The sequence below is a fragment of the Hylaeus anthracinus genome, unplaced genomic scaffold (genome assembly GCF_026225885.1).
Source record: "Hylaeus anthracinus isolate JK02 unplaced genomic scaffold, UHH_iyHylAnth1.0_haploid 12001, whole genome shotgun sequence".
Lineage (NCBI taxonomy): Eukaryota > Metazoa > Arthropoda > Insecta > Hymenoptera > Colletidae > Hylaeus > Hylaeus anthracinus.
In genome coordinates this window covers 9,287,300-9,301,661 of record NW_026534348.1, presented here as the reverse complement: position 1 = coordinate 9,301,661, position 14,362 = coordinate 9,287,300, and the positions used below count along the sequence as shown (strand labels likewise).

General features: G+C 38.0%; 1 protein-coding gene across 1 annotated transcript; it reads left to right on the top strand.

The window, feature by feature from the left end:
• Nucleotides 1-4,942: 4,942 nt before the first annotated feature.
• On the top strand, nucleotides 4,943-6,230 carry LOC128891384 (dynactin subunit 6). The gene is made up of 5 exons (XM_054150832.1): nucleotides 4,943-5,036; nucleotides 5,244-5,414; nucleotides 5,495-5,622; nucleotides 5,700-5,842; nucleotides 5,925-6,230. The coding sequence occupies exons 1-5, from the start codon at nucleotides 5,008-5,010 to the stop codon at nucleotides 6,024-6,026; spliced, it is 573 nt and encodes a 190-aa protein (XP_054006807.1). The 5' UTR covers nucleotides 4,943-5,007; the 3' UTR covers nucleotides 6,027-6,230.
• The last annotated feature ends 8,132 nt before the right edge of the window (nucleotides 6,231-14,362 follow it).

Sequence of the window (14,362 nt, the reverse complement as noted above, 5' to 3'; positions counted from 1 at the left end):
CTAACGATACTTTTACATACACGAGCCTGCGCGAGCGCGTAGTTAGAGGTTTAATCGAGGGTAACAATTATGTGCGCATTATAAACGTTTTGGTACTGTACGGCACTGTATGACGCGTCTCTTTATACGTAAACCACGTACTTCTTAACTAAATAATAATATCCATCGCCCGCGGTGAAAATAAAAAGCCTCTCGAAGCGTTTTTTACGCACCGTTACCGGCTTTCCTCGCTTTCGTCGGCCGGATGCTGATGAGCCGATCATCTACGCGTATAGGACGGGCCTACGCCAATGCGATCTTCGACGATATAAATCGATTCGATACTGCGAACGCTCCTTGCACGAATTGTTTCACTCTTCATTTTCGATGCGTTGCTTTGCTGTAGAATTTTGATTTAATTGGAAATAAATTAATGATAGAGTTTTTAAATGATAAATCTGATCGTTGTAATACAGTAATAGCTACAAATGGATTCTATATAACTCATCTATCGCTCGAAGAATATTCATTGAAAATTTTCTTTCAAATTAAAATGATTTATTGAAATTGGCTTCATGTTTAAGTAAATAGTGCCTGTTTCATTAAGAAATTAAGGAAATAGTTTCCGAAATGCTGGTCAAAAATGATTGAAAATTATTTAGGTAAAGACATATTTGACATTATACGAGGATCTCATCGTTTTGATAATAATAAAATTCTAATTAAATGTCTGTACACTTTTAGATCTACACTGTGTTTCTAAGCAGTCAACGCATCGAATTGACTAATTATGGGATTAATACTCGATCATCGTATTCGAAGACACCAGATTTAATCGTTTGCGCTATCGTTCCGTACCCCGGTTCCATTTTCCTCTACAACTAAGGAGATTCTAGCAACGTAAACATTAATCTAGAAAATACTGTACTCGCTTATTACCAAGTGTCGTCTAAGCCCTCTCTGTAATCATCGCGTGAGCTTCATAAAATGAACTCAAGAGGAACTAGAAATTCTATAAACAACACTAACGGCGCAAAGAATTAAATCTACCCCAAGAAATCACTTCTCAAAATACTAATCCCTTTTCAAGGAGTGAAACAGAGCGTTTCGTTGGAAAAACACTTTCCTCGCTGCGAAGGACTACTCGAACAGAGATGAGCACAAAATTGATTTATATCTAGAATAAATCACAAATACCAACCAACTTGTTACTCTCAAAAGAAAACTCAGAGCTATAGATTGAAATAATTGAAATACTGAAATAATCTACCCCTTCGGAAATAATAAATCACTCCAACTTAGTTTCATTCCTTGTACCATTTATTTCCATAAAATTTTGCTTATCTCTAAAGCGAATGGGAAGCTCTCAGCGACGAATTTCGTCGAAAATCGCGTCGGTTGACTCCTCGAACCGTGAGAAGACACTTCGTGGATTCCGATCAACGTCATGACGATCAACGACCAATAGTTTCCCCTTTCGAGAGACGTCGTTTGTCGCGGCCGCGTGTTTCACTTCGCTGTTAAGTCCGTTTTTTGTACGCGATCAACGATTCCACGGTTAAACACATTAGTTAGTTGCGTAGGGCTCGCCCGGTTCTAGCGCGAGACGAACCGAGGCGGACCGACCGATATTGTTGGCGATTTATCGTTAGACGCTTAGAGTACGAAAGTGATTCGAGGGCGGCGCGTTGTTTTTAGGGGAGGAATTCCCGGCGTTTTCGACTTTCTATATGGATTACGAGTTTCTAGCTCCGTTTGCTCCGAGGATCGCTCTCTCGAGACACGGGGAAGCCCTGTTTTTTCGTCGCAGATTCCCCGTGGGTGTTGGTTTGCGTCGCGACGTTCTTCGCGGCTCGATCCGTTCCGTGCCCGTCGAGATCCGGATTGTACGAACTGTCGTGTCGATTGGCGGGAGAAGGTATAGTTGAATACAGACTTTCATCAATTTCAAACGAATAAAATCGACTAAACGATACAGAAGAACCTGAGGCTAAATCTGGACAAATCCGTCGGAGTTGTTGGGTATTCGAAAATTTGACTCCGCGGATGATAGACACGTCAATTGGTAATTCACGAACACGGTGATAAATACGGATCGATTATCCACGCGACAAAGATCAATGAAATTTCCCGCGTTGTACGAGGCAACGCGTGCCACCTATTCAACTATACCGTTCCTTCTGCGCGCGCTCGAACGCCAGCTCTCGAGAACGTCGATTTAGCCGAGTTTTAACGCTAAGTTCGAGTTTTTTGTAGCGCACCGCGAGCTTGGCCGATACTTTACAGTAAAGTGTCCCCCCACGATTTTTAGCGCAGCTTAGCAGACCGCGTAGCGTGACCGTAGCCGATAGAAACGTACAAACGTTTTTTAGATAAGTTTTCACCGTAAAGTATCGTCCGCGGCTCGAACGAGAAAAAGAACTCTTATTCTCTTCTCTTATTGTAATTTAGCGTGACGCTTTATCCCTGAAGCGGGAGCCGATCGATCCACGGTACTATCGACTATTTTTTTTACACATACCAGAGGGACGGGGGAAGGAGGATTCGTCTCGCGTGTAGAATCGAATGTTTCTATCGCTGGTCGCGTTATCGTCGACGATCCTTGGACGTGTTGTCGCTTCAGGGATTTCAGTTTTTAATCATCACTTCTAATCCATCGAAGGAGTCGAGCGACGTATCGAGAAGAACCGGGAGGGAGGGGGAGCACAGGGGAGAGACACGAGGGGAGGAAATAGCGTAGACGAACGATTAGCGTCGAGAAAAATATTTTTCTCGACGCGAGGGGTGAGAGCTGGAGCGAGAGAGAGAACTTGGGGGTGAAAATGACGAATAAGCGAGCGAGAGGGTTGCGGGTATATCGCATAAGGGTGGATTGGGGGTAGAAAGAAGGGAAAAATGGGACAAGAAGAGGGCTCGACGAGAGCGATGGCGAATCCGTCACGGTGCGCCGACTGACACGTTTTCGGACGGTTTAAATAATACTTATAGCGAAATTAAGAAATGCATATTATTCTGCCGATTAACGAGTAAGTGCGTAGAATTCGTTTAACTGTAGATAAAACACGTACACAGTCACGTACGCGCGAGTGCAAGATACATTACCACCTGTAATCGTTCACCCACCAACCACCCACCCATGTGTACACTGCGTACAAACACACGTACACACATACGACACGCATACACACACAGGAACACCGAACACAATTACACGATTACACGTCGAAGATAACCGAGGGGACGGTTAAGAGAAACAAGAAAAAAAAATAATAACAAAAAAAAAGTAAGAAAAAAACGAAACGAATGGAGGAGAGAAAGTGATGGGAGAGAAAGTGAGAGAGTTAAAGAAATAAAAATGCAAAACAGACACACACACAAAGGCGCAACACGTACACGCGCACGCACGTTGCAATTAGACGTTATTATCGCAATTTGGAGTTAAATTTTATAATATATAATATATAAAAATATATATATAATAAATAAAAGTTGACGGATAATATAGAGTTATATTAAATATCGATTAAAAAAAAAAAAAGTAATAATAAAAGTGTGGGAGCGTATCTTTTTTAGGGTGGCGCGACACACGCGCTATCGACACTCTCCCTATCCTCGATCCTTCGACATTCTCGATCCCTCTTTCGGGAATTTCGTATTTTATGTCGATCCACATTTCAACACATTTCGTGACATTTTTATCATTCTTGAGAACTGATGTCACCATGGAAATGAAAGTTATGGAAAGTTATGGTCAAGATTTATTTAATTTCCAATGCATGGACTCCAATTTATTATACAACTCTCATTAATTTCTCCCGTTTTCTCCTATTCAGTATTTATCAGTATTTACACCAGAGTTTTCCGATGAATAGATTGTTCAGATCAATTTTAAATACATAAGCGACAATAAATCATTTATTGGAAATATTTTACGCGAGGCACGTAGCATATGTTTAAACATTTTTGACTGACGGCTTTGACAAAAAACTGTTGTTATCATACAACGTATTAGACCGTAAAATTCCTATTGAATCTAAACAATAAAAACTTTATGAATATGTAAGATATAAATATTACTTTGATATTTCGAGACAGGTGTGGGGGTGGCATCAATCAGTGTTACAAAATATTTAAAAATATCTTACTAGTAAATTGAATTGTCAAATTTATCACTCATTCCAGCAAACATTTTATTCAATACCTTTGAAATCAATTGTACGAAATGCAATATTCGGAAGACTGCCACAACGTAAATCTATCGTTACCTCATTCTATCTAATTTTCATAATTTACTCGTTTAAAAAACACCGACGATGTTCATTTCAAACTTCAATCACACATCATATGCGAATGATTTACTGTACACAACAGTAGAATCTAGTATTACACTAATAGAGCATACAATATTTATTAGACATTATATTCACGTTCCAATAACACTTCACAATAATTAGATGAACTATGTAGACCTCTGACCAAGAGAAAATATTCGAAGCTAAGTCATTTGGTTGATTATGTAATAAACATGACAATTTTAAATGGTCTGAAACTAACATAATGATGAAATGTTTATCTAGTTTGGGAACTTCTTAAAATTTTATTGCCATTTATAAATACGTTTATTCATGTTGTACAAATATATGAAATAGTAATTACTATTCATACTGTGTCATACTATGATATTTTTAAGAGTAAATTAATCGAATATTCGTATAAATTTTTATTTTACAGTGAACAACCAAGAATTTTATGATCAGTAAGTAGTAAAGCAGAAGTTATTAAATTCAATAATCCTAAAATTCAAGATGGCGAAGGTACGTTATGTTCTTTCTTTAATTGTATAACTTTATTGTGACTGTGTTGTTATGTTTTCTACAAGTTTATTTGAGAGAAGAAACCTTTTCACTTTTGACTTTTCCGTTAATGTGAGTTAATTTCAATTTTGAAATGATCAATAAAATCCAAAACATGTAGTTCTATAGAAATCACTGAAGAGGGCGTTTTCCAGTAGAGTGTAGGTCGCTGACAATGAGTTCATATACTAGTCGTAACATGACGTGAGAAGATTTACGAATTTCATTAAAATTATTTATATTTTAATAATTTTTCATCGATCATGTGTTTACAGAACAGCAAAAATATTTAGATATACATTCAAAATCAGAACGTTAAGGCTTATTTAAGTTATTGTGTACTACTTTGAGGTTATGTTTATGACAAACAATTTTTGCTATACGTCAAATAAGTTTTGTTTTTGTACGCAGCCTGAAGATATCAGCAGGAGCAGTAGTATGCGACGAAAGTATTTTAAAAGGGGACATTACCATAGGTCCAAAAACTTTGATACATCCAAGAGCCAGTATTATTGCAGAGGCTGGTCCAATTATAATAGGTGAAGGGAATATCATTGAGGAAATGGCAACAATAATAAACAGGTAATATAAGGTGCCTAGAAATTTAAGGCTGAATTTTGCGTTGCTTCCTCTATTAAAATTAAATGTTTATTATATTATAGATTACCACCAGATGCACCTAAGCCAACAACAGTTCCAGTACAGATAGTGGGCAGTTACAATGTATTTGAGGCAGACTCTACTTGTGAATCTTTCAAAGTTGGAGACAACAACATTTTAGAAAGCAAAGGTTGTTATATTAAAGAACAAATTAAAAACATACATATTTTCCTGTTACTTAACTAAAAGTAATTCTTTAACTTTCAGCATTTGTTGGTCGTGATGTTGAATTGACTAATGGCTGTGTCATAGGAGCATCATGTTCAGTGACAGAACCAGAAGCAATACCTGAGAATACTATAATATATGGTAGCGAGTGTCAACGTAGAGAAATGTATGATAAACCATACGTAAGTGTTTGTCTAATTCTCAATTATGTTGTTAGTAGCATATAACTGGAGCCTGTTAACTGTGTACTCTTTTTCATTTCAGCCTCAGATAGGCCAGTTAGATTTCTTATTAAAGTTTCTGCCAAACTATCATCATCTCCGAAAGCCTAATATGAAACCTATGAAGAAAGGAAGTGGAATATGATTCTCTACTAACTTATTAAACAGTTCATTGGTGTACTTGCAATATGATATAGTATTACAAAAAATAATTTGAATATTCTGTTCAGGCAATGTTGAATTAAATATGCATTAATTTTATAAGTTCAAAACTAATTAGCAGAGTATTAAATTTATATTTATTTGTCATATTTTTATTTATTATTATTTAATAAATTCTAACACTGTACCACCTTTTAAAAATGTTACTATCCAAGGCTTGATTTTCAAATACGTGCAATTAGTTAGGTTAATTATCAGCGAATATCATAGTACAAACTAACAGTACTAGATATAAGAGCGACTATTTTACTAATATCTAAGGATAGACAGAACTTGAAATATACTTTTAAGAATTTAGAGATTCCTTAAACAGTGAAAAGAAATTCTAAAAACTGTAGCATACTTGATACAGATTTCCCATGAACAAGATACACACGATAGATCGCGGCCGATTTGTTCAAATTATTTGACATTACGATTATTTGTATTACACGATTACTAATGATATAATTAACACCTATTGACTGTCTCGCAATGTAACAGTTTTAACAAGAGAATGTGTCAAAATTTTAAATTATGACCTATTACAAATAACCGTCTAATCCTTCATTTTAAACAGTTGAACTGCAGGAGAACTGATGTGAAAATACAAACTCGTTAAAGTAGTACTTATCGCATACTCTATATTTCATGTAAATCTCTTTACCTGTTTCAAGCAGGATGTATTCTTTTTTCATTAAGAAGCTTCATTAATTGCGAAACACTATTTAAAATATACTTTCTTCTTGTTAAACACCCCGTCAAACTTCGCACCACTTCACATTTCCTACAGCTTTCTTGTTCACGCAAGCGACTGCTAGATAGCAGCAGCAAACGGTCCAACGATGCAGCGGCGCGGTAAAAAATCAAATATTGAGTAAAATATAATTTAATTATGATGATTATATGTGTAATCACGCAGTAACTATACCGTTCAATGATTTATATTATACACATAATTGTGTGATTTTTATAAAAGCTTCTTTGCTTTTAACAATAATAAAGTGCAATATAAAACTATTGACGAATCGAAAAACTCAAGAGAATTAGAATGTAATGAAAAGATAGAATTCGGTAAAAGGAAAACAAAGTAATATTAGTTTTATTTTCTGTCGTTTTATTTTCTAAGATAATAATTAGTAATCCAAAAGAACAGGAATATAATATGCAAAACTCTAAATGATTTAAATTCATCTAAAAGGAGAATACAATAAAACAAATTTTGTCTGGATAGAAATTAAAATCACATAAAAGGTTTGAGAAGTCATTAGAGATTTTAACAGACGTTTAATTTTAAACTGTTCACGTCACGATACCGAATCTTCGAATCGCGAATTGGTAATTGACTTTTCGACTCCCCTTGTATTTTATTTGTTTATTCCAGTTTGTCCCGACATTTTGAGCAACCCTGTATTTCTCGGAAAGCTGAAAGGCCGAGGGAAACGGCGCACAATCGGCAAATCTGTGTGCGTGGCCGATGCGACAAGTTAATGTAACTTGATGTTTCTCCTTCTCGTCGTTCTTCGCCGAGCGAACTCTCCGGAGAATCCAGCGGCACAATGCTAAACGCTACACCTATGAATATGAATTAGCGTCTCGTCGAGGGGGTTGGATGCGAACCATTTACCGTTTCCGTCAGCTTAACCGCGCACCGCAGTGACTCTCAATGCCTCCACCGCTTAAACTGCAAATGTGCGAATCGTGTTGCCGCGTAATTTGCCCGAATTCATTTAATGTTGACACGTAAAGCATTTCTCTTTCTTTTTATTATTTCCAAACTAGCGATATCCTGTGAGGATATTTTTTGTGAAAAATAACAAAAAATGGAGTTAAATCTATTAATTACATAGTTGAACCTCTTATATATTTTTTTGTTTTATCTTTCACAAAGTTTATGATATATAGATGTTATTTACACGTTTGTGAATTCATTGGTATTGCAATTAAGTACTAAGTAACTGTGCAAAATATGTAAAGTTTCTAGCTGCAATTGTTTGTGAATTCTACTTTATACATACGTTTATAATTACTTACATAATTAATACTCGTATTTATTACAAGTTCTGTCTAAAATTATATTCCTTTTTGATTTATTAAAATTATTTTGAAAATCGTCTCCTACTTTTTATCTTCGTTAACAGCATTTTTAGTTTTTAATAACTTAGTCGTGTACCTTTAATCGTCCATGGTAGAAATATCGAATAATTGTGATATTGTCAATATTGAACAATCCTGTTGTCGAGAAGCATAGCGTTTTCGAAAGGATGGCGAAAGGGAACCACAGTCGACAGCCATGGCGGTCGCGGGCTCTGCTTTATTTTAATGATCGCTCCTCGCAACCCCCTTCAACGTAACTCTTGTCGCGGAAAGTGGTGACCCGAGAGAGCTGTCATATTTTGACGTCCACGACGGACGTTCTGGTCCAGAAGGGGGAGACCGAGAAGAAAGGAGATTATTTTTCGTCGCGCTGGGAGCAGCAGAAATCAGTACGAAAGCGAGCTGCGCGAGGGTTGGGATGAGAAATCCCTAATGGCTCGGCAACTACGGATTCGCGGGAGTTTTTCTAGTCCCATCTGGAGGAACGAGCTCTTCGTCGACTGTGATTTCTTTTGGGGAGCGATCGTGTGTCGAACTTGACTCGTTGAAAACCGTTTCGGTGTAACTGTAGCGACTACCCTCGACCCCCTTTCAAATTTTGAAATATTCGTATCCAGGAAAAATTTAAATCTATGATGTCCCTCTTTTTTCTTATATGCTGTGTCATAAAAGTGGATCTATTAAATCTTAAAGAATTCTGCATATTGTAGAAATGTAAGGTTGAATAAAGTCAATTTTTAAAATTTTAATAGACTACACCCCCTTTACAACTTATCCCTGTTACTTTCAGCCCTGGTCTCTATTCCATTGCATGGCTGGAAGATCATTTGACGGAAATTTAAATGAAGATTGAAGTTGATTTTGATGTTCAATCTCAAAACGTCGTTCAAGTTTCACGAGGCGAGTGATTTCCATGGAAACCACAAAAATGTCCAGTGCGCCTGGAACTCGGGATCGAATTAAGTCGAATTTCAAACGAGAGCATATAAAAAGTTCTGTTAGAAGCCCAGAGACGTATCCTTTAGATAAATATTAACATGAAAAGAAATTCCATGAGTTTACGTCTAAAGAAGATACCATTACTATTTTTTTTCTTCTTTTTTTTTTTAGAAGACTTCCTTTCGATGGCAGTTTCACTTAACAAGCCTAACGTAGACTATCGATCTACTTGGCTTAACACGTTGACTGCTAGATTAATACTCCTAAAAATTTCTACTATTTCTACTAAAACACCCCTAACAAAAAGCATCCCATTGCGATTATTGTTTGCTTCCCCGTAAATTCGTTCCTAGAAACGGTTAACGTTGAGCGCGGCCGTCGATCGACAGTCAGCCCCGGCGGAATACTTCCTCGATCATCGTCCGTCAACGTGCGATCATCAACACAGCGACTCTCCTCGCCCTTCCAGAATTCGCTGTTGGAAATTGACGTCTGCAGACACGGGCGCCGCTTGTCGAGCTGCGAACGAGAGTGACGAGCGTTGCGAATCCGCGACTCGCTTAACGTGTCCATTGTGATCGCAAGTGGCAGGGTTGGAAACAGACGGGAGGGCGAAAAACGTCATGTACGTCGGCGGGATCGAGCGTAGAATTAATTCGATTTTGACACGGTCTGCCGTTGGATTCCGTAATTACTGGAGAAATATCGATTCGCGGCTGATTAGCCGATCCCCGTGTGCACTCCTTTAGCGCTGATTATCGCCGAATCAACGGAGAGCGTTTGCCGCAAACTTCGCGTGGACGAATGCGAGGATGAAAATATTATCGATGAATGGTTCTCAAAGTTTTGCTTTCTTCACAAATTTCTTTGCTACTCTTTCTTATTAATTTTATATACCGTTAGATGAAAGCTACATCTGTATTTATGCATTCTACAATATTTATTTGAATTTATTTATTATTTCATCGCATTTCAACTTTTTGTTTTACGGAGTTAATCGATTTGTGCAATGAACGGTTCATTTGACGTTGACTAACAATATTTTCAGTTCCCTTCTGAGCGATACCAACACCAGTATCGTGAACCACTACGTGTACTCTAATATGAATATTTGAAAGAAGATAAAATTAATTAGCCCTAAGAATCACCTTGATAACTATCCATTTTGTCACGCTGTTTACAGAGTCACCTCTGGTCCACCCTCTACTACAACACCAAGCTTCCGAATACCAAAACACTCCTGCACAAATCTCTTCCAATATCCGTAATCGACGCTACTCGAGCCCCGAGAGTCATAATCCTCGGTAGCGGTTTCGGCTGACCGTAGTTTACAGGGGCATCGTCGTTCGATCCGAATCAGATTCGTTTGTGGAATCGAAAATACTCTTGTCGCGACTGTGTATACAACGTCGCTGAAAAACGGTCGCTCCCCCGGCAGTCATGAGAGCAGCAATGAGATAAACGATTCAATCGCGACAATGAATAATACTCGAGCGACGGTTAAACGCAGGAGCGGATCGGATCGGGTCCGCCCACGAGGCTGTCCGAAGGGAAACCACCCGTAAAATCCAAAAGGGGTGCAGTGGAGCGGGAGCGGCAGGGGGCGCCAGGCGACTCTGTGACGCGATTATGCTAACGAAGTTATTCCATTGTAACGCTGTTTACAACGGCGCGCATTAAGGCTACACCGGAACAATAGCGCCCCTCGAACCCCCACCTCACCTTCACCCATGCACAAAACCGGGGAATCCTCGAGAATCGTGCGGGCATTATACGCCTTGTTCTGAAAAGAAACAGCGGCGATGGTGGGTCCAAAAAAAAATTTGTAAATTTAACTTACGAGTAACGTAGGAGTCGCGAAGCTTGCGCTGGATCCTGCTGATGGTTTTTCGCAGAAAGTGTAGATTCAGGGAAGATTGCTTTAAAATCTGAAGGTAATTGTTGGCTTAGAACTGTGGTTTACTGATCAAGGGTGATGGGATCCAATTGGAAGGCGTAGAATCTGAAGAGGGTGGAATAAAAAGGTTAAATGTAGAGAACTGTGTGGGTAATTTATAGGTATATCCACATTAACATATTTATAGAAAAGATTGAAGGTTGTTGCAAGAAAATATTTTGAACCGAAGTGTACAAGGCAAAGGGAGATTGCCGAAAGCGTCAAAACACAATGAATACAAGGGTGGAAGAGGCGTCTGGTTACACCCTGTCAGGGCGCCACTTGACTCGTATTTAACTTTCAAATATATTTTATGCCCTTTGCATCTTAATACTTTCATGGATTCGCTGTTCCGTCCCTTAGCTCGCCTAATGCGCGAGCATTTTCGTTCCACTGAAATGCGCGCGACTTCGTATTGTTAAATAATACAACCCCCCTTATACGAACCGATACCAGCATGTTACCGTATTTTAATTTATTACTAAGTTACACATACAGTCAATTCCATTAATATTCGTACCATTTAGATTTATTAACGAAATTTGTCTAACTTCAATGACAGGGCGAATGTTTCCAATTTAATTTAGACAGAGCTCTTCAATGAATGCAGAGGTTACGAATACTTATTAGACTAACTATATATCTCGTTCAAGAGTTAAGAGACAATTTTGCTGTGTATATGTCACACAACTATAATCCCTTAATTTTAATTTAAAAAATTAAGATATTTGTTAAATAGCTCATCTTTGATCAACAAAGAGTATCAGGATCCACTTCATGTCACTCTCGAATTCACCACTGTCACATTTCATACATATACGAAATTCCGTGCACTGTTTTCTCCATTTAAAACAATTCACCTACTCGATACACCACTCGAGACATCTTTATGTACCAACTTATATTCTGTGCTTCCCCATTCCTTCGTTCGTCAAACGGTAGTAAACGGATCCTGATCGATGAGACTGTAAAATCCCAACGACGTGTGAGCTTTAATGGTCCCACGGCTTCGTTGCTCCGTCCCCTGTCAAATTTCTTTCTAATAATGATGAAACACGGAGATCGGCGTGGGCGATTCGAGACACAAGTAACTCATGCTCGAACGAGCGCGGCATTTATGTGTCTATCGAAGCGTAGCGACGCTTCGACGGGATTATTTGTAGGATTCAGTCGTATACTCGACGTTTCCGCCGAATCCTTTGTACCATTCGCCCGTTACGCCATAGAATATTTTCGAGACGTATTTAGACTTGTTTCGGGCAGCCGGATATTCATCGTACTATTTTTACACGACTCCGCGCTCTTCGCTATCGTTCTTCTCTCCATTTGTCATTTCGTATTCAATGCTAGAAAGTTGTATTTTCTATTTTGCGTTGAGCGTAAATGAAATTGTAGCAATTAAGAAGGTGTGAGACATTTCTTAATCAGTGACGGGATCTTAAATGAAAAAATTTATTATCGACGTGAAAATAAAATAAGGTAATCGATAATAGACCTCTTTAGGAGGTAGAGATATTGGAAGAAAACGATGCACAAGTGCGAGTAAATAGATCATTCTGTCGAAATATTGACGGTAAAGTATATGAAATGAAATATGAATTTACATGTCGGCATTTTAATTAGGTCATCTTTGGAATAACGATGTACATAGAAGAAGAAAATCATATGAAAATTCAATTCGCTTTCATGCCAATAAAACTGACACGATTATATTGAAAATTAAAAGAAATAAGTCAGCGCTAGCAGTGAACGGATAAAGGATGATAAATATGTGATCTGCTATACAAATTTCACGGAAAACTATAGATTCTCTCGTTATTGTTTTCACATATACCTGAAACGTGAAGCCACGTATATGTATGAGTATGTACGCTTCTTTGTTTGTTTGTTAACTCGAAGGGAGAAAATCGAGACGATTTGAAAGACTATCTCGTACAAAGAGTGTCTCCATAACTTTCAGCGACGTCGAGCGCCTCGACTTGCCTCTTGCATCCGAATGTGACTTGTCGATCGCTTTGAAGTACACCGACGACGCCACCGAGTACACATATACATCCCTTCTCGCTACTCTGATAGCTTTTGATGAGAAAAAAGTTAATTAGCTGCCTTACTACTCCCGTTCAAGTAAACGCGGGATTTAGCGGTGGGTGTTCCCGCACTTCCGCTTCGCCATTGATTTATTCGTGAAGCGACAAGACTTGTTTGACATCATGTTACGTTTTGGGTATATGTTATCGTATGTTTTCATTCGTTGACACAATTTTTTTTTTATACTGTTAAGGACGTCTTTACACGAAGAATGGAAATGGTATTAAATTTTGATGTAGAATATATCTATTATCTGGTTATCCTAAATCGCTATTTTTTTCTTTGACGAGTTAAATCTTATTTTGTCATCGGAGTAAATTGAATTCAAGAATTTCTGAAAATATTCATACGGACCATTCTATTATTTTCCTATTGTTATTTAGTTTACTCCAAAACCAGTGGTTTCCTCTCCAACGCTTTAAATTCTACTCAAGATCCATATTCCCATGACAAGAACAAAGCAGATAATGGTAAGGTACGTGAAAATACCTTCCAAATAAAATCATTCCCCGTAAATCGTGTCACAAGAGGCCAGAAACGCCTACATACGTGACAGAGACGTCACCATGCGCATACGTCAAATCAGATAATCTTTCTGCCTCGGCCACGAACATAAGCGAGTATGCATATGTGGTTTGACGAAGGGGAGCCAGGCAGGAACGTAGATGGCATTCCTCTAATTTGTCGGCTCGACTTTGTCGGCTAATCAATCGAGTTCGTGATTACCATGCGTCTCGAACGTTAACCACGACGAGCTTCCTCGGTTTTCATGCTGTCCGTATTCACTCATCATCGTTGTAAGAAAGTGTACGTGTGCATGACGAACACGCATACACGATAAGAGAAAGTGCTATCGATTGCCCATCAGTAATTTTACAATCCCTGACAAATATTCCTCGAAATGAGTAACTAGAATCTTCTCGTTCGATAAACGGTACAAGTGGAGTATTGATAAATGATTCAATTAATGTGTTCAATTAATGATGTTCTTTCGATGATTTTGATTTGTGAGACTCGATAAAATACTTTATCTACTGGAAAATTTTATGAAATAATGCATTTATTTTTTATTTATTTTCGAAGTGTAACTTTTTAAACAACGTTTGCGTTAAATTTCCACGCAGAATGTGGTAGGAAAGAGAAAACGTGAGAAAGAATTTGTCAAGCACAAATTTTGATTACTTTAACAATCAAACTTTATCCTCTTTAGGTGTTAGAGA

Coding starts and splice junctions, on each gene's coding strand:
- LOC128891384 (XM_054150832.1), top strand. CDS start 5,008: ATGAGTTCATATACTAGTCGTAACATGAC. Junction 5,623..5,699: donor CAACATTTTAGAAAGCAAAG/GTTGTTATATTA, acceptor TTTAACTTTCAG/CATTTGTTGGTCGTGATGTT. Junction 5,843..5,924: donor AAATGTATGATAAACCATAC/GTAAGTGTTTGT, acceptor TTTTCATTTCAG/CCTCAGATAGGCCAGTTAGA.